This window comes from Notolepis coatsorum (assembly GCF_963971535.1).
Source record: "Notolepis coatsorum genome assembly, chromosome: 18".
Taxonomy (NCBI): Eukaryota; Metazoa; Chordata; class Actinopteri; order Aulopiformes; family Paralepididae; genus Notolepis; species Notolepis coatsorum.
The window spans coordinates 76,609,922-76,634,100 of NC_140182.1; the positions used below are offsets into that span (position 1 = coordinate 76,609,922).

Sequence of the window (24,179 nt, forward strand, 5' to 3'; positions counted from 1 at the left end):
GAATTGGACAAATACGAAATTGGGATGGGAGAAAAATAGAAAATGGGAGAAAAAGTAGATAAAAAAAAAGAACATCCCACTCCACTGACACATGCCTTCTCTATTTGAACGACCACATCAAACAAGAGGTGGACGCGGGCAAATACTGTGGCATGGTCATGCTGGACCTACAAAAGGCCTTTGACACTGTCAATCACACCATTCTGATTGACAAGCTAAAAGCAATTGGTTTTGATAGTCTATCAGTGAGCTGGATGCAATCCTACCTGGAGGGGAGAGAACAGATGGTACAGGTAAACGGTACCCTATCCCCCCCCCCCTCCCAGTGAGCTGTGGTGTTCCACAAGGAAGCATACTAGGACCGCTACTGTTCCTAATTTATGCAAATGACATGTCGTCAGCTTGTGACTGCAACTTGTTCCTGTTCGCGGACGACTCAACCCTGCTGGTCTCTGACAAGAACAAGTTACAGGTTGAAAAAAATACTCAGCTCTGAACTAGGCAGAATCTGCACCTGGCTCACTGATAACAAACTATCATTACACCTGGGTAAAACAGTCCATTCTCTTCGGTTCAAAAAACAAACTCAGCAAGACCGACGGCTTCTCAGTTACAGTGGGTGACAATATTGTCACAAGGAAAGATAAAATTACATACCTAGGTTCCATCCTAGAGGCAAATCTTTCCTGTGACAAAATGGCATCCAATGTAATCAAAAAAGTCAACCAACAAACTAGATTCTTGTACCGGATCTCCTCTCTGGTAAACAAGAATACCCTGAAGACTCTGGCAGGAGCACTCATTCAAGGGTACTACGACTATGCTTGCACCTCATGGTACCAAAGCACCTCAAAGGCGCTAAAAACAAAATTACAAACATCACAAACAAACTGGTCAGACTACTGCTTGACCTTACTCCTAGAACCCACCTCACCCCTGCCCACTTTGACAACCTAGGATGGCTTAGAGTAGACGACAGAGTACAGCAACTTGCAATGGGCCTGGTCTACAAGATACACTACACAACAATACTTCCCAAAGGTCAGTGAATACCACAACCACAACACCAGAGGGAGCTCCACAAATCATGTTAAACCCAGATTCGGCTCAAACAAGGGACTAAACACGTTTCGCAATTATGCCACATCAATGTGGAACGCCCTACCCAGTACCCACAGCTGTAAAGGAATGTGAATCACTACCCACTTTCAAAACCACTCTCAAAGAGCACCTACGGGAGACTGCAATTCGAAACTGGCCCCTGTAAATGTCCTAACCCAACCCCCTCCAATGTACAGTTACCCCCCCCCACCCCGCCTACCCAACCCCCCCACCTGCCCAACCTCCTCCAATGTAGTTTCTTTCCCCTCAAATGTATATACTCTCTTTTTTAGACTCTTTGTATCACAAACAGTACTGTATTTGTAGATCTGGTATGTGATAAATGTCTAGATGTAGCAGTACTGTCTATCTGTATGTCATAAAAATCTAATCTACGAATTCCAATCTGGCTTCAGGGTTCCTGTTTGCGGACGACTCAGCCCTGCTGGTCTCTGACAAGAACAAGTTACAGGTTGAAAAAACCCTCAGCTCGGAACTAGGCAAAATCTGCATATGGCTCGCCGACAACAAACTATCATTACACATGGGCAAAACAGAGTCCTCCATTCTCTTCGGTTCAAATAACAAACTCAGCAAAACAGACGGCTTCTCAGTTACAGTGGGTGACAATATTGTCACAAGGAAAGATGAAATTACCTACCTGGGTTCCATCCTAGATGCTAATCTTTCCTGTGACAAAATGGCATCCAATGTAATAAAAAAAGTCAATCAACGAACTCGATTCTTGTACCGGAGGTCCGGATCTCCTCCCTGGTAAACAAGAATACCCTGAAGACTCTGGCAGGAGCACTCATTCAAGGGTACTACGACTATGCTTGCACCTCATGGTACCAAAGCACCTCAAAGGCACTAAAAACCAAATTACAAACATCTCAAAACAAACTAGTCAGACTACTGCTTGACCTGACTCCTAGAACCCACCTCACCCCTGCACACTTTGCCAACCTAGGATGGCTTAGAGTAGACGACAGAGTACAGCAACTTGCAATGGGCCTGGTCTACAAGATACACTACACGACCAAGGTACCCATGTACATGTCAAAATACTTCCCAAAGGTCAGTGAATACCACGATCACAACACCAGAGGGAGCTCCACAAATCATGTAAAACCCAGATTCGGCTCAAACAAGGGACTAAACACGTTTCGCAATTATGCCACAACAATGTGGAACGCCCTACCCAAAGCTGTAAAGGAATGTAAATCACTACCCACCTTCAAAAACACTCTCAAAGAACACCTACGGGAGACTGCAATTCAAAACTGGCCCCTACAAATGTCCTAACCCAGTTGTACAATAAAGACCAAGCATGGCTATTCCAATGTACAGCCCCACCCAACCCCACCCCACCTACCCAACCTCCTCCAATGTACAGTTTCCATGTCAAATGTATGTCAGTATTCCAATGTACAGTGTCCCCCCCCCCCCCTACCCAACCCCCCCCCCCCCCCCCCCCCCCACCTCCAATGTACAGCCCCACCCCACCTACCCAACCTCCCCCAATGCACAGTTTCTATGTCAAATGTATATACTCTTCTTCTGGATTTTTTTAGTATCACAAACAGTACTGTATTTGAAAATCTGGTATGTCATAAATGTATAGATGTAGCAGTACTGTCTATCTGTATGTCATGTGTGTCATATGATGAATTGAAAATGGGGGACCCTGATGGAAACAAGACGAAAGTCTTTCTCAGGTCTGCATCCTCTTAACAATTGTATGTATTGAGCTGTACTGTACTGTACCCATTCTGCAATCTGTTAATAAACTTTTCAATCAATCAATCAATGTATGTCATATATGTTATGATGAATTGAAAATGGGGGACCCTGATGTAAACAAGACGAAAGTCTTTCTCTGGTCTGCATCCCCTTAACAATTGTGTGTATTGAGCTGTACTGTATTGTACCCATTCTGCAATCTGTTAATAAAATGTTCAATCAATCAATCAATCAATCAATCAATAACAGTAGTTCTCACTTGCTCAAGTGTCTCCCAACTAAACAAGACAAAACTGAGATAATTGTCTTTGGTGCTGAAGAGGAAAGGCTGAAAGTTGATGCTCATCTTGACTGACTCCCTTTGTTTAAAGTGTATATAAAATGTTGTGTATATATTCTACTACATCCTGCACAATTGTACAGCCCTGTCCTATATAATATCCTATTGAATTTCTATTCTAATTTAGTTTATATATTCCATTTTATTTTATTCTACTTTAATTGTCTGTTAATGTTGATGCACCAGCGGTCAGGTGGCGTAGCGGAGATTGTGCTTGTCACCAATGCAAGAGGCTGCGGTCTCGACTCCCGGAGAGTCAGCATTGCCTTGGCTCGGGCTGATCGCTATACTAACTCGTTTGGCTGAGTTAGGGGGAGGGTAGCCGTGGGTGGGTCCTGGGCGTTGTGGACAGCGACCCCTACAGTTCGGTTGGGGCGCCTGCTCAGCGAAGGTAGGATCTGTGGTGAGAGGTTAGTGCGGCCTCCCACACGTGACTCTCCAGTGGATCGCCAGGCTGGCTGCCGGCTGGCTGCACAGGCGTCGGAGGAAAGCATGTGACAGTCTCCGGCCTCTCGGACCAACAAGTAGGGGAAAGTACGCAACAACCAGGAAGGGGGTTGGGAATTGGAATAACGACTAACAGTGGATGGGTGGAGAAAAATCGGAAAAGAAGGAGGGGGAAAAAGATAATAGAATAAATAAAATAAAAAATGTTGATGCACCAAACGACCAAGACAAATTCAAGTGCAAACTTACTTGGCAATAAAGATCTTTCCTATTCTGATTGTATAGTATAGTTAGGATAGCATAGTGACATAGAGTATAACTGTATATTGTATAGTAGTGTACATAGGACTCATTACCCTTTGTATTTTATCTTAGTACTTTTATCATGTCTATTTTATTTCTATTCTATTTTATTCTATTATTATTTGTATTTTTTGCACAATCGAAGCGGGCATGGCCACCTTCATTTCACTGTCTTGTGTATGTATGTGATGAATAAACTCTTGAATCTTGATTCTGATTAAAGTTATTAAACAAATAATACGTTTAAAATCTTGGTGTTATTGTTAATTCAGATGTCAATTTTAATACCCACACCAAGCCAATAACAAAATATACTAAATTAAAAATATAGCAATAATTGGAGGATACAAAAACTAAAGTCAGCTTGTGACAGCAACTTGTTCCTGTTCGTGGACGACTCAGCCCTGCTGGTCTCGGACAGGAACAAGTTACAGGTTGAAAAAACCCTCAGCTCGAAACGCGGCAGAATCTGCACCTGGCTCGCTGATAACAAACTATCATTACATGGGTAACGAAGACGAGTCCATTCTCTTCGGTTCAAATAACAAACTCAGCAAGACCGACGGCTTCTCAGTTACAGTGGGTGACAATATTGTCACAAGGAAAGATGAAATTACATACCTGGGTTCCATCCTAGAGGCAAATCTTTCCTGTGACAGCTGTAAAGGAATGTGAATCACTACCCACCTTCAAAACCACTCTCAAAGAGCACCTACGGGACTGCAATTAGAAACTGGCCCCTGTAAATGTCCAAACCCAACCCCCTCCAATGTACAGTTTCCCCCCGCCTATACCCAACCCCCCCCCCCTCACCCCCAATGTACAGTTCCCCACCCCACCTACCCCCCCCCCCCCCCCCCCCCCACATACCCAACCTCCTCCAATGTACAGTTTCTTCCCCCTCACTCTCTTTTTAGACTATTTTTGTACTCATAAACAGTACTGTATATTTGTAGATCTGGTATGTCATAAATGTCTAGATGTAACAGTACTGTATCCGTCTACCTGTATGTCTATGATGTATGTCATTTATGTTATGATGAATTGAAAATGGGGGACCCTGATGTAAACAAGACGAATGTCTTTCTCTGGTCTGCATCCCATTAACAATTGTGTGTATTGATCTGTACTGTATTGTACCCAATCTGTTAATACAATTTTCAATCAATCAATTAATGCCTTCAATTCCAGTAGGTTAGACTACTTTATCAGTCTCTTTTCGGGTCTTCCCAAAAATCACTTAGCAGATGCTTTGCAGCTCAATCAGAATGCTGTTCTAACTAAGACTAAGAAATATTAACATAATATTATTACCATATTGTACCATATTGCCGTAGCTACCATAGATATATATTAATATATATCTAGCTACAACCAACGTCAAGGCTCTAGTCAACATTCTTTCCCCCGCTCTTCCATGAGCTCGAAATACCGGAAGTGTTGCGGTGGTCTGTGTCAGAGGCTCTGGTTCAACTGTAGTTCCTCTCACCTCCGCTAGGCGTAGCTCGCTAGCTAGTATGGCTAGCAGCGGAACAGAGCACCAGGATCGTCAACACCAGTTTATTCAACTCTGTAAAGGGGAGTGAACGGGGATGCGCTGCTCAAATGGCCTGTAACGATACATACCGTCATAACTAGCAAATATAATAAAACTGTCTGGCTATCTAGCGTTATATTGCGGATCAAAAGACAAGAGCAGCGGACATAACGAGTGGGACAACTCCTTGGATCCACTTTTAAATCGCCTGCAGGACGTGGTTCTCCGGCTATTTAGCTTTCAAGTTTGGTAACGTAACGTTAGCTAGCTAGCGTGGCGGCGTTAGCTTAGCAGGCTAACTTGGCTGTAGTAGATATTCTGACTAATGTTAACGTTCGCTGGCTACCTTGGGTGAGTTGAGTTTCTCGCTCTCATCAAACGTGTGTTTATCAGTTTTAAGTCTTAATCCGTCAAAGTTTGATACCAAGGTAAGCTGCGCTAACGTTAAAATGGGATGGATGGATTGTCGTCCCTCGACAATAGCTACGTAGTTAGCTTGCATGCTAGTTAGCTAGCTAACGTTAGCCACCCCGACCAGCAGCACCGGAGCCCCAGCGGGAGAGTCTGGACGTGTGAGCCGCGCCAACGTTAGTGCTTGAAAAACAATCACGGACGAGGCCACACTCCCGTTTGCAATCATGTTTGAAATGGAGACAAACATATCGTGTCTTTTCCCGGAGATCTTGGCCATTATTTTCAGCTATCTTGACGTTAAGGACAAAGGGAGAGTAGCCCAAGTGTGCGTGGCCTGGAGAGACTCGTCCTACCACAAGTCCGTGTGGAGGGGGGTGGAAGCCAAACTCCATCTCCGCAGGGCCAACCCGTCCCTGTTCCCTAGTCTCCAGACCAGGGGGATCAAGAAAGTGCAGATCCTCAGCCTGAGGAGAAGTCTGAGCTACGTGATACAGGGCATGCCACACATCGAAAGCCTTAACCTATGTGGATGCTTCAACCTCACAGACAACGGACTGGGGCATGCCTTCGTGCAGGACATCCCATCCTTACAGGTGCTGAACCTGAGCCTTTGCAAACAGATCACTGACTCGAGCCTGGGCAGGATCGCCCAGTACCTAAAGAACCTGGAGGTGCTTGAACTCGGAGGATGCAGCAATATCACCAACACGGGCCTGTTGCTCATCGCCTGGGGATTGCACAGACTTAAGAGCCTTAATTTGCGCAGCTGCAGGCATGTGTCTGATGTGGGCATCGGCCACTTGTCGGGGATGACCAGGAGTGCGGCGGAAGGCTGCTTATCCCTGGAGCAGTTGACCCTACAAGACTGCCAGAAACTGACTGACTTATCTCTCAAGCACGTCTCGAAGGGCCTGAACAAGCTCATGGTGCTCAACCTCAGCTTCTGCGGGGGGATTTCGGACGCAGGTATGATCCACCTCTCGCACATGACCCACCTGTGCAGTCTGAACCTGCGGTCGTGTGATAACATCAGTGACACGGGGATCATGCACCTGGCCATGGGGTCTCTCCAGCTCTCTGGACTAGACGTATCTTTCTGTGACAAGATCGGCGATCAGAGCCTGGCCTACATCGCCCAGGGGTTGTATCAGCTCAAGTCCCTCTCCCTCTGCTCTTGCCATATTAGCGACGACGGCATCAACAGGATGGTGCGCCAGATGCAGGAGCTGAAGACTCTCAACATAGGGCAGTGCGTGCGGATCACCGATAAGGGGCTGGAGCTGATCGCCGACCACCTGACGCAGTTGACGGGGATCGACCTCTACGGTTGTACGAAGATCACCAAGAGGGGCCTGGAGAGGATAACGCAGCTCCCGTGCCTTAAAGTGTTAAACCTGGGACTGTGGCAGATGACGGAGAGCGAGCGGGTTAGGTGAACCGAACGCCTCTCCCTGCGAGAGTGGTTTTCATCTGTCATAATAACCATTGTTTATATTCATATAGAGGGACTGCCTGGATCCAATACTGTGACTAAAAAAAATTGTTGAGGAAATCACCATTAATCACTGGAATGTTGTAGGTCTAAAGTTGTAAAGGCTTTACTGCAATATTCTACTTCTTAAATTTTGTGTTGTGCTTTCTCTTTGCTTTCTTTGTATAACTTAGGCCTATGTAAAGTTCTTAGCTTGCTACCTCACCCATCAAAGAAACAAGAGTGCCTGCCTTGGAAACTCAACGACATGACATTTTTCGGGGTAATTTTTGTCCCTCGTTTTAAACTTTCCTTTTTACCGTTCGCCAATCATGTTTTTTGATACTTTAGGAAATCTCATTGCAAAAATAATAGCTAATCATTTTAAGACTGCACAAAAAGGCTTGGAACGCCTTGGATTGAAGCTTTGATAGAAAATGATCTCTTCAACTGATGTATTTTTGCTTATGTAAAATATTTTTTGTAATGAATGGCTGTTGTCCACAACATTGTACTTCAAATTGAAGTGAGTTGTTTTGTTGTCATTTTTTCTCTCTTTAGTTGGCTGTCAGTATGTTATTCCTGAGGAAATGTCATTTATAAGATATTATAATATGCTACTCTTTCAATCGGTCAAAAGGCTACTGTAAACATGGCTATAGCCAGGCATAGTTACCAAGAACGGTTGTCCAGCCTGTATGCAATATCTTCTACAGTAAGCTAATATGTCATATTATGTTCTCCTGAGGAGCTTCCAAGGAAATAATATTGGAATATGTGTTGACAGGGGGGAAAAAGACGCAGTAATTTAAGATAGTTTTATATTCCTACAATAGTGATATTTATGAATAAAGATGACATATGTTTCAATATTTTGTGGTTTATTTACCATATTTATACATACAAAGTTCAACACAGCTGTTCCCTCAGCTGACCTATCAACTGTGATGTTATTCAACAGATCTCACACATCCGGGTACTATGAGCTGTCCTGTTCCACATTCACCTAGCTTTGAAAAACAGCTTGTCTCCTAACTTAGGAGAGTTATTTGGCATGATGTAGTTCTGGGTCCATATTCACAAAGCCTAAGTGGGAGTACTGATCTTGAGCCAGTTTGTCTATTAGTACGAGTATGATAATGGAAGAAAGTGTTCCTCGTCACTGACCCCAGATCAGCACTCCTAATCTGGGAGGCTTTATGAATATGGTCCTGATCTATAAACACTGAATCATGTTAAGAGGTTATTGATCTTCCATCTTCACATACTAGGTATATACACATATAGATGGTTTCACTGGAATTCTGTTGCTAGGGAACCGTGGACCCAATTGTATTTCCTGCCAGTTATTGCATTAGCAAACATTGCAACAGGAAATAAATGTGGGTCTTTTTTAGAATGTTATTGTCAGGTTGGGTTTTCCAAAACTACTACTCTTAGCCATAGGGCTGCTGTCTAAAGCCAGAACGCATGAAAGCTAGAGAAGAATACTGATGTATCTTCACATTTCTAGAGAGATTAGTTAATTCAGATCCTACAATTGAGGTCCTGGTAGCCAAACACCAATCAACAGTAGTTACACCTCACTTCGTGGCTGAAAACTAATACTATAATCAACTATAGACTAGAATATATGGTGAGAAAGGTTAGCTCCATGGTGGGAGTCAAGCTGGTCAAACTAGAGGTGATGGCAGAGAGAAGGACGAGAAGGAAGCTGGCCGCTATCCTGGAAAACCCCTCCCACCCCCTGTATGAGGAGCTAGCCAAGATGAGGAGCACGTTTAGCCACAGGCTCATACCGCCCAACACTACTAACGGCTGCAGAACTCGAGAACTATTGTCTGACCACTAAGTGCGTCTGACTCTTAACCACCAAAACCTGGACTACAACGTATGACGCTAGTTAGGGTACCTTGTGTATATGGTTTACTCTTACTCCTACTATACATTCAGATTCAAATTCTTTATTGCCTATATTTAATGTAACAAATAATATAACTGGGCATACAGACCCTCATCTGCACCTTTGTTTACACTGTTTATTTTTCAGAGGTAATTATATAATTTACACGGTTAATTTGTTATCAGATTTAGTGTGTCACATACTATTGTAATCTATATGATTTATTTGTCCTTTGCACTACATACACACAGGTATCAAAATGACTGGCTCGCTCCAACTAGAGTTGCTCATACTTTTTTGAAACTTTATATTTATCTCCTACTACCGTATATGGTATAAAGAAACTTGAACTACTGTTACCCTGCCCATACCTGTACCTCCCCTCCCACTATGATGACTACATTTAAGATATTGCTTTATTGATCCCTTTGGGGAAATTCAGGCATCATAGCAGCATGGGGGGGGGAGGGGGTACAGGTATGGGCAGGGTAATAGAAGACACAATACAGGCAATACAATTATAGTAGAGTAGAAAAGTAAAAATAGGCAGTGTAAACAATATAGTTAACTCTGAATATACACATATGAGCAAGTAGGCAGGTGCAGATGAGGGTCTGTATGCCCCATCAGTTATATTGTACATTACAATAAATATGGTTACTATAAACATATAATCTAAATATATACTATGCGTAAGTATACAGTATACACAGGTGCAGTATGCATAAGGTAAGGTACGTTATACTGTACATTGTAGTCTGCCGTTTAGGTGGGAGTCAGACACACTCAGTGATCACATTCCTAGTAGTTCACAAGTTCTGCTGCACTTAGTTCTCCGGCTGCTTTCCCCAAGGGGATCAATAAAGGAATATCTTAATATGTACATAATCATATTAACACTTTCATCTGTGTCGATCGAATGCCCATCCATCATTTAATGTCTCATCAAAGTACAACTCGGGAAGTGTGATAATTTCCCCTGCAGCTTAAAAGCTATTGAAGTTACTAACCTAACACCCGAAATGGCATCATGTAAATCTTGATTCCCATTAAAAGTTATAGCACTCAATCTTCAGGATGCAATGTCAATATAAGTATTTTCCTAACCTTATAACTTACTCAATGGTTGTAAAAGGTGTGATTGTCCTTAAATGAGTGTATACTCACTGTTTGAGCCTGGGTTACTAGTAGCAAAATTGGTGGCACACGAATCGCAAACAAAAATAATTAGACAATTCAAGACCGATAGGATATATTTATTTACATACATACAAAATGCAAATACTCACAAACATGTCTGTTTTGCTTTCTTTTTACAGTTTGTTTCTTATTAACACGAACAGACAGAAGGCAGTACATTTCTTTTACAAATGCAAAAGAAAGTAAACGAGAGAAATGATCACTGTGAACTTGATAGAAGCCCCTTTAAGTCAGCTCTGTGTTCCTGAATGAAGAGTTGAAGAGATGACCAGACATTAAGGCAAGGGCAGGGATACACAGGCCAAATGAAGGAAACCAAAACACTTTGAAAATGCATTCTTTCTCAGATCAGAGTAGTTAAAGATTAGTCTTCATCCCTCTTTCTCAGATGTGAGTAGTGAAAGATTAGTCTTCATCCCTCTTTCTCAGATCTGAGTAGTGAAAGATTTGTCTTCATCCCTCTTTCTCAGATCTGAGTAGTGAAAGATTAGTTTGCGTCCCTCTTTCTCAGATCTGAGTAGTGAAAGATTAGTGATTAAAAGACCAGAAGAGACATGAGCTCTACTCCAAACACAGTTGACAAAACAAGGGGCCAGACTTAAGTACTAAAAGACAGCATCCAACACAGGTCCTTCAGAGCCAGATATAGTTGTATATTCATAATGAAAAAAAAACACAAAACAAAGAAATGTTTTTATTCTGACCCATCCATATTATGCTAATCTTCATTTTTTATTACATTTAGCGAAGGTGTTTGTATATTTTCTTTGAGGTAATTCAATAATGAACACAGGTAGCCTACTTTACATCAAGGAATGGGTTTTTAAGTCCTCTCTCCTCAGCAGGAAATGTGTTCCACGTTAAAAGGATTCATCTGCTTTCAGAGAGATATATGGTTGTAATTTTCAGATGGAATGTTCTGTAAGATTTTACTTCCCGTCACGCTCAGGTTGGGATTCCTTTCCACCCGGGGGAGATGTGACATAAGAGCAAAATGGCCGCCGCGTGAATCTAACGGTTGGAGGCTTCTTATTCGTCGTTAGTCGAGAATCTGCATAAGAGAACAAAGAAACGTCCAGTGCCGCCGTCCCCACGAACACCCCAGACAAAAATAAACACACACTGGACTCTCAGGGTAATACAGTTACATCACCACGGGGTGAAAATATATAAAAATGACTCGGAAATAAATGCAAGGACTCTCCCGTCGCACAGTCACGGTTTGAAAACATCTGTAGTTCACATGTTATTTTTTGACACTTAGAAACGTTTTTTTGACACATTTTCTCCCTCAGGTTTTTCCCTCGTTCATTTGTTTTTTTTCTCTTTTTTTTCTTTCGCTGAGGACACCAACTTTGACGGCCATTTTGTTTGGAGCGACTTGCTCCTCAAGATTCTGTGCAAACATTCAATGCATATCCATATGGTAAACGTCATTTATATATATATATGTATAATATATATATCTATAGAACATGACTTTCCGCAAGTTTATGGCAGTACTGTCACACACATTTTGTCTCCAAGACAAAATTAGACGCACACAAAAGACAACTGCACTGCTTTTAACATTTTTTTTACAGAATACACAACATCTTCCACTAAATTACCTTTATTCAGTCACTGTACGCGTTTTATTATCGTTATTTACAAACTGATAGAAAAATTCTGAACCCGCTGAGAAGTGACTTTCGTTCTCTTTTTTAAATATGATGCACTATTATCATAATCAAAAGACATCGGCCCTGAAGATTTCGAGAAACACAAGAAAAGGGGCTTCACTTGCATTTTTCAGTGATTCCATAGAGGAAAAAAAACTTTTTAGTGTGGGCTTTAAAAACGGACCTATCTCGAAACCCTGCCCCTTTCGGTTGATCCTCCAATCGCGACGGTCACCTTCCGGGGGGAGGGGCGGGGGCTCGAGATGGGCCAATTACATCTATAGAAACTTTGGATGAGATATAATGGTCAGAGGACCAGATTTTGAAATTCCTACATCATACCTTAGCACCAATAGAACGGAGGGACAAACATCCCCCCGTGTTAGGTCCGGTACTGATCTCTGTGCATGCTCCCAAGGCCACAAGAACGCTCTCTGGAAAGAAACAACATTGCATACCTCATAAACAAGTGGACATAGTGTGCAAAAACCATCTAAAAAAAAACAAAAACAAAACAACACTTCCACCGAGAGTTAAGCTCTTCTCTCCGTGTCTCATCCTCTGTTTGAGAATGGTAGCTAGTGTGATAACTAAAAAGCGTCCCGTTTTAGATATTAAGATCCCAAACAGATGTATGTAAAAGTTCAGGTGGAGATCCCACGTTGGACCCCCTCCCCTCTTTTTTAATGCCTGTAGCCCGAGCCGCAGACTACGCAGTAAACTCACCTACAGCCGAACCCTGGCTAACGGGATAGATCCACCACTCGAAGAGCCGTGGAGGGAATTATTTGGAGAACATGCACCATTTTCCTTTTTGGTTTAAAGCAGTGGTTTACAAATGTCCAGCTACATCATAAGCTCGGTATTTTCTAGCCAGTCTCCAACTTCTTTAAAAGTCAAACCTGGTTATAAAAACAACAGCCACCAAGGGACCTGTCCCACTACTTGGGAGACACTGGAAAAAGTTAATAATACAAAACAAAATGACAAGCGTCTTCTCCGCGGTTCGCCCCCGCTGAGCGAGTCTCCTCAGGCTGCAGACGTTTCCCAGTTCCTCGGAGACGAGAATGTGCTTTCGTTACCCAAATACAAGATGAACTAACCCCCGCTCTGGCTCGAAACAAACCACTTATTGAGAGAAGAATCTAAAAAAGAACACTGACCCAGAGTGTAGATTCAAGTCTTTGTGCTCGACCTCAAGGCCAGTGAAGCTCAGAGAGAGAGAGGGCGTGTCTTCTAAGATTCACCCTGGGGAGAGGAGGAGGAGGTGATCAAGGGACGCTGGGTGACACCCCCCCCCCCCCTCTCTCTTCCTTCCGAGAGCCTGTTCGCGTGGAGGCTTGAAGGACATCTAGGCTCTGCTGAAGGCGATCTCAAGGATCCTGGGTTGGTTAGTTTTTTTTTTTTTGCTACAGGGTCAGAGGTCAGCAGGACTCCGGGGTCGGAGGTCAGCAGGACTCCTCCAGGGCATTGACCACCTGCTCCAGGATGTCAGGGCAGTAGTCAGCGATCTGCTGCAGGACCGAGTTGGCATACTCCTGCAGCTCCCCGCTCTCCCTCTCACACACCTCCAGCTCGTGCTCCAGCTAGAGGGGACAAGAGAAGAGGTCAGTCCCCACTGGGACGGAGGGATCGCACTGCGTCTGTACATCTACGAATGAACAGCTACATCCCTATAGCACTTTCAACTATTACTACAGTGGCTCAGGAGGTAGGGCGGTCGTCTGGTTCCCGGTTCGATTCCCGCTCCTCCCAGGCAGCGTGTCGAAGTGTCCTTGAGCAAGACACTTAACCTCCTAATTGCTCCCGATGAGCAGGTCGGCACCTTGCATGGTTGCCTCCACCGTCGGTGTGAGTGAATGGGTGAATGTGAGGAACACAAATTGTTTTTTTATCTACTTTTTTCTCCCATTTTCTATTTTTCTCCCATCCCAATTTCGTATCGTCCAATTCTGGATGAAGCCTTACATCACGTGTCCCCTCCGGTACTCGAGGAAGCAGCCGTCGCATCTTTTCACCTGCACAGTGCTATCTCAGCGGCGGGGGTCTGCGTGGGAGGGACACGCCGCCCCCGTCGCTTCCTGATTCTGCTGCGCAGGCGCACCAACCGACCTGTAGGAGTCGCTGTCCACAACGTCCGATCCCCACCCATCAGCTTTCCCACCCCTAACACTGCCAATTGTGTTAGTATGAACGACCAGCCAAGCTGATAGCAATGCGGAGAGCTGGGCTCGAACCCAGCGTCTCCTGCATTGGTGGCGAGCGCCTTGCCCACTACACCACCTAGCCACCCTGAGGAACACAAATTGTAAAGCGCTTTGGATAACAGCTGCTATATAAATGCACCATTTACCATTTACTAGGGATGGGCACAAGTAATGTCTTCCCAGATCGAGTACTCGCATGAATTGTGCTTGAGTAGTGCTCGAGTAATTGTTTAGGGAAATCTATTTCTGATCTATAGATCTCAGAACGCATCTTAAAAGATTGTTGCAGCAGCAATAACGAGTCTCACACTCACTTACACGCTACCGATTTTATTATGTCTCACTCTGTGGACATAACAATGCACAGCAATATACCCGATTCTTAACACTTTGAGTGCCAGCCACGACATAATTCGTTATTTCATGCCGATATGCAGTTTTTAATCGTTATTTTTTTTATTAACGATTTCCATTCATATTTCATCAATCTAGCCTCACGTTACCAGTGGGGATCTGTCTGAACTCGAATAGGGAAAATACCGCCCCCTATCGTCTCCCGGATGGTAATGCACGCATTGGAATGGACTCAATGAAAATGGATGAGAAAAGAAAAATCCGGAATCCACATTTTACTTCTCAGGCAAGTAACCCGAGCCGATCGGACTCATTGTGGACCATCAGAACAGCGTGGAATATATATTTCCAGTACGCAGCGTTGGATCAATAAACACGATCGATATTTGGAATGGCGATCAGGAATTGGAATAATCTTAGAGAACATCTGATCTTTACCAGTATTGGGATAATCAGAGCTATTTTCACCTATATATCAGCGTGTGCCATATGTGTGTATGTGTGTGTGTGTGTGTGTGTGTGTGTGTGTGTGTGTGTGTGTGATCAGGAAATAAGAGAATCGATTTTTCAGCCCGCTTCTATAGCGTTTATTTGAAAACTTCATAAATAGGCCAAAAAATGACAACGTGTTTTGTGTATTCCAGTAAAGGGCGATTATCACAGAATCTTCTGAAATCTTCTGGAAGTTTCAAGAAACAAGCATTTTTCAAAATGGTATAAAACGGAAATGAACCGATTAAAAAACAATCTGTTTCGACAATGTTGACTGCAAACAAGTCATTGATAAGCGACGGCCATATTAGATACATAGCCATCATTTAAGATATAGTTTATGCCGGGGGGCAGGTGGCGCACGGAGATTACGTTCGTCACCAACACCGGGAGACACTAGGATTCGCCTGTTCGAATCCAGCTCCCGGCGTTGCTATCAGCTTGGCTGGCCTCTCACACTGATACAATTGGCTGTATCAGGGGGTGGGAAAGCTGAAGGGTGGGTCCTGGGCGTTGTGGACAGCGACCCCCACAGTTCGGTCGGGGCGCCTGCTCAGCGAGGGTTGGAACTGAGGAGAGATAGTGTGGCCTCCCACACGCTACACTCTCCCCGGTGAGAACCTGCGCGGCCAGGTTGGCCTGCCCCAGGCTGCACATGCGTCGGAGGAAAGCATGTGACAGTCTCCGGTCTCCCGGACCAACAGTAGGGGAAAGTACGCAACAACCAGGAAGGGTGGGATGGGAGAAAAATCGGGAAAAAAGGAGGGGAAGAAAGATACAAAAAAAAAAATATATATATATAGTTTATGCGTTCGCAAATATGAGAGCTCTATCATTGAAGTGGGTGGTGGCATTCAACGGGGTAAATAGGAAACGGAGGCCGGCACTGAAAGTGTTAATGCATATTGTCAGTCAAAACAGTAAGTTACCATTTGTCATAATTACATTACATCCACTCTGTCTGCAGCAGGTCTCTCCGCTCATGGAACGACGTGTCCGTATCAATACTAGTCTATGAACGCTACGCAAAATGGGTGACATGTTGTTGGCACAATTTGGAAATGCACAAACAGGAGCCGCTGTTTTTATCTTTTAGATAACGCTAAGCTAGCTGTGCAACAAACTTTCCACGGTAACGATAGCAAAGAGGCTGGATATAGTATGTTAGCTCTCCGTGCTCCACAGCTTCCAGTTGTCTTCCTGCAACAACTCATCCTCACAGGATTTCAGAGCGAGATAAAAGAAAGAATAGGTGGTAACCAAAGAAAAAAAGAATAATCGAGCACCCCTAACCTCTTAACAGGCACCCAGAAAAGTGGAAATCTTTTAACTTGAACTTTAGGACTGCATACTTTTTTTGCAAGGCTTAGCTTTATACTTTATTCTTATAGCACATGCATGAGCCTGGTCTCTTTTGAAAGATAACATTCTGAAGTTACAAAAAAAAAGGAAAATCACTTTTAGTGCTAATGAAATAAGGTCTGAACTTGAGTTGAACTTGAACACTCACATTTTCTGCAAAAAATAAATAAATAAAAATAAAATAGGTATAAGCTGGAAGACAGATCCATAGCCTGAAGTCTTATGTAGTACAGGTCCAAATTTTATAAAGATCCGTTCAGAAATGAGTCTTTGAGAGAGATCCGGGTAAACCGTGCAAAAAAAAAGAAACTCCAAAATCCATTTCCTCATCCACGGCCGTTCATTCTGAAGTGTGATTCACTCCTGGTTTTCGCTCGTCAACTTTCACCTAGATCCCTTATTCGCACCCCCCCACGTGGGGTATCGTTGGAAAGCTACCCTCATTGGCTACAAAGCTGACCAATAATTTCGACCATCAGCGGATGATTGTCAGTTCTGGAGTGTCGGGAGTCCGGGATGGTCATCTGATGCACAGTGCGTAAAAAGACGCTCGCCTGACATATCGTCATGTAACTCGAGAACCGAGGCACGGATTTGGTCGAGTGAGGTGGCGTTTTAACGGCAACCAATAGATCTTTTGAACGGTTATTTATATATGCGGCGAAAAATGCAGCCCTGAGCCGTTAGACGCTCGCAAAGTGCCGTGACCTTTGTGCATTCCGTGCACGTCGGGACGTATACGTCCCGGTGCACGTTATGTGGTTAAAGTTGATCAGTTGAAACAGCGAGTACTTGAGTAATCAATTACCCATGCCCATCCCTAATTACTACTACTACACAAAGCACTTTACAATGGAACGACTGATACATCTTTCAGTAGCGGTGGCCCCAGAGGGAACCCAACCTCTAATCCTGTCAGTGTTAGTGCCATACTCAAGAGCACCAAGCACTCCACCCACTGAGCTACACAGGACCATTATGTATCCGTCTACGTGCAGACGGAGACGGGGAAGAGAGAGAGCGACCACATCCCGTTACCTGTTCGAGACCCATCTTCTGTAGCTCCTCCTCCCAGGCGGGAGGGTCGCTCTGGTGGTAGTGAGAGGGCGGAGTCAGCTGGCTGAGGATGCTGGGGTCGCGGTCGTGGCAGAGGTCAGTCAGGTGGGCGATGTAGAGCTTGAGCTTACTGCGGTTCTGAGACAGGGCTAGGAGAGGAGGGATCATCTGCAGGGAGAGAGAGAGACAGAGGATAGAGAGAGAGGGAGAGAGAGAGAAAGAGAGGATAGAGAGAGAAAGAGGAAGAGAGAGAAAGACAGAGCGAGAGACAGAAAGACAGAAAGAGCGAGAGACAGAGAGGGGGGAGAGGGAGAGAGAGACAGAGAGAGAGAGGATAGTGTGGAAGGAGAGATGAAAGGACGAGGCCAAGAGTGGAGGACGCATAAAAAAAATTAGAGAATCAGCTTCATAAACATTACATGATGTGCCTGTTGATCCGAGGAGGTGTTATGAATTATGAACCAGTGGCTGTATCCCCGGCCCAATGATTAAAAATGGAGGGGAAAGAGAGAGAAAGAAACATGCAGACAGAAAGAGGAACCAAGTGACGGGTGTCACTTAACATGAAACACAAACACAAAAACTCAACTTAAATGGTAAAAAAAAAAGTTTAATTAAAAACACAATGAGCATCTGCATGCATGGACAGCTTCTGTATTTATTGCGGCGTTTAACTGTATAAAACCCTTACATTAGATGGGACCTTCACGTTAGTGGGGTATATAGCTCAAATCAAGAAATCTGATTGGTTCATAGCCATGGTATAATGAGCGTATATGATCTCATGATTCTAATTCCCTTTCACAAGTCAGTATCACTCCGTGTCTGAGGGAAGAAAACGCTAGCCTTGTTAAATGAGTCTGGTCTACGGAAGAGACTGGCGCTGACGCACGCCCAGTTAAAAAGGAGGAATCCTCTTGGTGCCAAGATTGGGGAAGCCCTCGCGTCGGGCCGGACTACGCCCCTTAGCTGTGATACAATAACCATATACCATGGCCTGTCGTGAACTCTGCCCCTTAGCTGTGATACAATAACCATATACCATGGCCTGTCGTGAACTCTGCCCCTTAGCTGTGATATAATAACCATATACCATGGCCTGTCGTGAGCTATTGCTAAAGTGTACTACGCAACAGTGGCTCAAGAGGTAGAGTGGGTCGTCTGGTAATTGGAAGGTTCACGGTTAGATTCCGGCTCCTCCCGGGCAGCATGTTGAAGTGTCCTTGAGCAAGACAATTAACCCCTAACTGTTCCCGGTGAGCAGGTCGGCACGTTGCACGGTCGCCTCCGCGTGAATGGGTGAATGTGAGGCATAAGTTGTAAATGGATAAAAGCGCTATATGAATGCAGTCCATTATTACAGATCATCGGGTGTGAATGTATAGCTGAATGAGCACACAGGGTTCAGTAGCAGCCGCGCACCTCCTCGTGCTGGAGGACGACATGGCGCGGATGGGATGCAGCCCAGACGTTCTCACGGAGGAAGTTAACAGGGATTAGTTGTGATTTTTGGAACCCTTTGGAGCCCTATTCTCAGCACATTCCATGCTGTTCCTCATACTAGCTCCGGATTGGTTAGCCACAAACCAATGCAAAGTCAATGGGGTCAAGTTCCCGTCCGTACAAGCTGACTGAGGCTCACTGGTATCTAAAGATTTGCACTACATCTCTACCTCATTATGTTTACATTTTGTACTTTAGTTTTGTATATTTTATATATATACAATATATATATATATTAGTGTTTGGTCTTTATTACTTAACTTTTTACAGTATGAAGCACAATCTCAGGAGGCTCATACAGAACCAAGCATTTCACTGTAATGTACATGTACCTTGTGACAAATAAAACAAAACTTGAACGACGCTGTTTAGTGCTTCATTTTGTTTTCTTTCTTCAATGGCTGAGATTTCCTGATTCCATAAGGAAAGCGTGGCGGAATCCTTTAGTTTGTCCTAACAATACCTTGAATCTCACACCTAGAGAGACAATGCCCCCCCCCCCTAACCCACACCCTCTCTATCCACAAGAGACATGTACAGTACCTTGTTTGTATGTGTTTCACTATCAAACCTATATCAATTGTGAAGATCCGTCTACAAGCGTAAATGATGAGTCCGGTTCCACGACAAATGCTTCCAAATAACATGCACCAAACAACCAGGAACACTCATGAACAACAACAACAACAACAACAACAACAACAACAACAACAACAACAACAACAAAAACAAGGCCAAAGATGACGCAAGGAAAAGAGTACAATCAATGGAGAGAGAGGTGAGAAAACATGCCCGAGTCGTTCATACATGCTCACCCTTCTGAACAAAATGGCTGAGAGAGAGAGGAGAGGGAGAGGGCAAGAGGCTGGCTACGCCCAAATGCCCTCCTCGTCATCCTATTGGGCAACGGGTTAAGCCAATGGCAGCGTTGAGAAGGAACACTTGGTTAGTGGTTATAACAGAAATACGACAAAAAGACAGACGGCCTGTCAGTCTTCCAGAGAGAGAGAGAGAGAGAGTGAGAGACACTGCGGTTCACCTGAGACGACCCTTACTGTGTTATGTCGCCAGGCTTAAGATTACACAACCTCTTATTACCTTATTAACCAATGAACTACTGCAAGGAATTATGGGGGTCTTAGAGAAGCTGATTATGGGGAAAGGTCAGAATCTTAATTTCATTCATTCTTTTCATTTAAGCCTCAGAGACAAATTGAGGGCCAAAGATATAAAAGAGACAACAAAAAATAACATCTACCTCAATCAAAACATTTACAATCAAACATAGTTACGGTTTAAAATCTCTATGTTTAAATTGGCCCAGGGCGGCTAGCGCTGTATAGACGTCAGTCAGGACCAGTGGGGAGGTTACCTGGTCGGGAGAGGGTTTGTGATTGGTCTGGACCAGTGGGGAGGCTACCTGGTCGGGAGAGGGTTTGTGATTGGTCTGGTCTGGACCAGTGGGGAGGCTACCTGGTCGGGAGAGGGTTTGTGATTGGTCTGGTCAGGACCAGTGGGGAGGGTACCTGATCGGGAGAGGGCTTGTGATTGGTCTGGTCTGGACCAGTGGGGAGGCTACCTGATCGGGAGAGGGCTTGTGATTGGTCTGGTCTGGACCAGTGGGGAGGCTACCTGGTCGTGAGAGGGTTTGTGATTGGTCTGGTCTGGACCAGTGGGGAGGCTACCTGGTCGGGAGAGGGTTTGTGATTGGTCTGGTCTGGACCAGTGGGGAGGCTACCTGGTCGGGAGAGGGTTTGTGATTGGTCTGGTCTGGACCAGTGGGGAGGCTACCTGGTTGTGAGAGGGTTTGTGATTGGTCTGGTCTGGACCAGTGGGGAGGCTACCTGGTCGGGAGAGGGCTTGTGATTGGTCTGGTCTGGACCAGTGGGGAGGCTACCTGATCGGGAGAGGGCTTGTGATTGGTCTGGTCTGGGGTCGTCTTCAAGTGGTCGTCTTCATAGTTGTCAGCCATCAGCTTCATGCGGTTCTGAGTCTGTGGGTGAGAGAGAGGGAGAGAGAGAGAGGGAGAGAGAGAGAGTAGGGTGATAGAGAGAGTAGGGTGAGAGAGAGGGAGAGAGAGTAGGGTGAGAGAGAGAGAGAGTAGGGCGAGAGAGAGGGAGAGAGAGAGAGTAGGGTGATAGAGAGGGAGAGAGAGAGAGTAGGGTGAGAGAGAAGGAGAGAGAGTAGGGTGAGAGAGAGGGAGAGAGAGAGTAGGGTGAGAGAGGGAGGGAGAGAGAGTAGGGTGAGAGAGAGGGAGAGAGAGTAGGGCGAGAGAGAGGGAGAGAGAGAGTAGGGTGATAGAGAGGGAGAGAGAGATAGTAGGGTGAGAGAGAGGGAGAGAGAGAGTAGGGTGAGAGAGAGGGAGAGAGAGAGTAGGGTGATAGAGAGGGAGAGAGAGAGCGTAGGGTGAGAGAGAGGGAGAGAGAGAGAGTAGGGTGAGAGAGAGTAGGGTGAGAGAGATGGAAAGAGAGAGAGTTGTGAAACAAGAGAAGGTAGAAAGAGAAGAGAGAAGAAGGGTAACTAAGGTCGCTTTCACACACGGGGCTGTTTGGTCCGGATTATCGGACCAGAATTCGATAGTCCGGTTTTTCGGGTTTGTGTGAATGCGGTCGAACTCGGTCCGCCGGACCAAACAGGCGAACTCTGGTCCGCCTGAAAACGTAGGTCTCGGTTCGCTTCATCGGACCAAACACGAACCAAATATAGGAAGTGCTTATTACCACTGCTCGCAACATTCAATGCAAAACAAGCACACTGCATCTATCTCTCTATCTATCTATATATCTATATATCTAACTGTGCATCTTGGGAAGAAGGAAAAAAAAACGCGGTTTATTATATTGTTATTATTATATATATATAACAACGTGGTGTACAAGTTGTTTAGCGAGAGGATGGTGGTAATCGGCTTCAATAGAACAACTCGCCTCCGCTGATCTGGAGTCAGACAGAGCTCGCAGTCCACACACAGACACACGCGCGCGCGCGCGCGCGCACACACAGGCTCGCAGCCAAACACACATTTCCACTGTCCAATAGACGAGCGCCCTTTTCGACCGCGTGACATTGTTCAGATAGTTTGGTGCGCCTGACAGATTGCTATGTGAACGCAGGCGAACCAAATGAAGAATGCAACAATGTTGCAACTTCACCACCAGAACCGCACCGAGTCCACCAAAACTATATGTGAAAGCGACCTAAGTGAAGATGAAAAAGATCCCACATGAAATAACAATGGCAGCATCACCATGGCGCTCTATGCACCTTTACATGAATGTGGGCATCTGAAGGAGATACACGTACTGTATGCCAAGAAACACATTTCTGATTGCGGTGTCAGACTGGTTAAACTCCCGAATACATACCAGACCCAAGCTATGCTTTGAGAGAACCTCTACCTTCTGTCCCAGGCTATGCTTTGAGAGAACCTCTACCTTCTGTCCCAGGCTATGCTTTGAGAGAACCTCTACCTTCTGTCCCAGACTATGCTGTGAGGGAGCCTCTACCTTCTGTCCCAGACTATGCTTTGAGAGAACCTCTACCTTCTGTCCCAGACTATGCTTTGAGAGAACCTCTACCTTCTGTCCCAGACTATGCTGTGAGGGAGCCTCTACCTTCTGTCCCAGGCTATGCTTTGAGAGAACCTCTACCTTCTGTCCCAGACTATGCTTTGAGAGAACCTCTACCTTCTGTCCCAGACTATGCTGTGAGAGAACCTCTACCTTCTGTCCCAGACTATGCTGTGAGGGAGCCTCTACCTTCTGTCCCAGACTATGCTGTGAGGGAGCCTCTACCTTCTGTCCCAGACTATGCTGTGAGGGAGCCTCTACCTTCTGTCCCAGACTATGCTGTGAGGGAGCCTCTACCTGCTGTTTGAGCTGTTGCACAAGCCTGTCCTTCTCCCTCTTCAGCAGAGCCACCTCATCCTGGGTCTTCTTCTTCTTGGACGAGGAGAGCTCCAGTAAGGCGATGTTAGCATCCTTCTCACTGATGGCAGCCAACAGCGCCTCCTGCCTGTTAGGTGGAGACAAAACAAGATGGCATTAAAAAAAAACTGGCAAATAGCTTGGTTATTTATTATTGATAACGCACCATCATCCTGTCAACAGGGGAGGGTCAGTATTGGCTGACATTTTCTAACATGCAGAAAATCAATAATCTAGTGCGTGTGTGTGTGTGCGCGTGTGCGTGTGTGTGTGTGTGTGTGAATGCGTGCGAGTGTGTGTGTCAGGGTTTCCGTTAGAAAAAATTGTTGCCGGTCTCCGTGACCTGCAAGATTTCAATCTACCGGACAAATGAGATTAATTCCGGTCATAGTTTATTGAGCTTTAAAACAATTGATAAGCAGGCTATATAAAGAATGTCATCCTCAAGGCATGTCGATTTATAATATTATTACTTAAAACTAGGCGTATACAGTCATTAATTAATATATTCCAAATAAAATAAGTCCCTCGATACTCCGTGCTGCTGCTGACTTGAAATAAAATAGACCGCGTATGTGGGCAGTCGGTCCGACACTAAACAGCAGTCTGTTATAATCACATTTTTATGAGCTAACGAATTCCGTTATATTGGACATTTGTATTAATTATATCAAGCGAAGAACTGAGAAAGCAGAGAGACGGCAACATTATCGTGGTTTGCGTGACGACTCTCTCCACCTCGCAACGACTTATTTGCAAAGAGTATGGCGCTGCAGAGAAGCTGATTTAGCTGTTATTGGCTCTTTTCTGGGAACCGCACAGCAGCGCCCCCCACCCAACATTGGCTGAAAATGGCTGAATTGGAGTACTGCTGGAATACTGCATTGGGCTGCTGGTGCTATGGCTCTGCAGCTTCACAAAAGTTTGCACACCCAGCACTAAGCTCTCGCTCGCTGACAACGTCGTTGTCATTATTAGAAGCAACGAGGAAACAAATGTAATGATCGTTTCGTTCATCGCATAGGCTATTTAATTTTAGCCTATTTTAATACAATTCAAATAATCAAATTGTGCTTAGACTCAGGGAATTATTTTCACCGGACATTAAGACCGGAGAGATGAAATATGTCGGACTTCAACAGATTTTGCCGGTCAAATA

General features: G+C 44.8%; 2 protein-coding genes across 2 annotated transcripts in view; one reads left to right on the forward strand and one right to left on the reverse strand.

The window, feature by feature from the left end:
- The first annotated feature begins 5,478 nt into the window (after nucleotides 1-5,478).
- Nucleotides 5,479-8,220, forward strand: LOC311245690 (F-box/LRR-repeat protein 14-like). Its single transcript, XM_084335632.1, has one exon. The coding sequence runs from the start codon at nucleotides 6,110-6,112 to the stop codon at nucleotides 7,319-7,321; it is 1,212 nt and encodes a 403-aa protein (XP_084191758.1). The 5' UTR covers nucleotides 5,479-6,109; the 3' UTR covers nucleotides 7,322-8,220.
- Nucleotides 8,221-10,499: 2,279 nt separating this feature from the next.
- The window catches only part of LOC311245576 (ELKS/Rab6-interacting/CAST family member 1-like), a 69,762-nt gene continuing 56,082 nt past the window's right edge, over nucleotides 10,500-24,179 (reverse strand). Inside the window, exons 17-20 of the mRNA XM_084335469.1 lie at nucleotides 22,961-23,108; nucleotides 20,992-21,087; nucleotides 17,574-17,759; nucleotides 10,500-13,706 (exon numbers count right to left, since the gene is read on the reverse strand). Coding sequence (XP_084191595.1) covers nucleotides 13,569-13,706; nucleotides 17,574-17,759; nucleotides 20,992-21,087; nucleotides 22,961-23,108 — 568 coding nt within the window. The 3' untranslated portion in view covers nucleotides 10,500-13,568. The remainder of the gene's footprint in view (nucleotides 13,707-17,573; nucleotides 17,760-20,991; nucleotides 21,088-22,960; nucleotides 23,109-24,179) is intronic.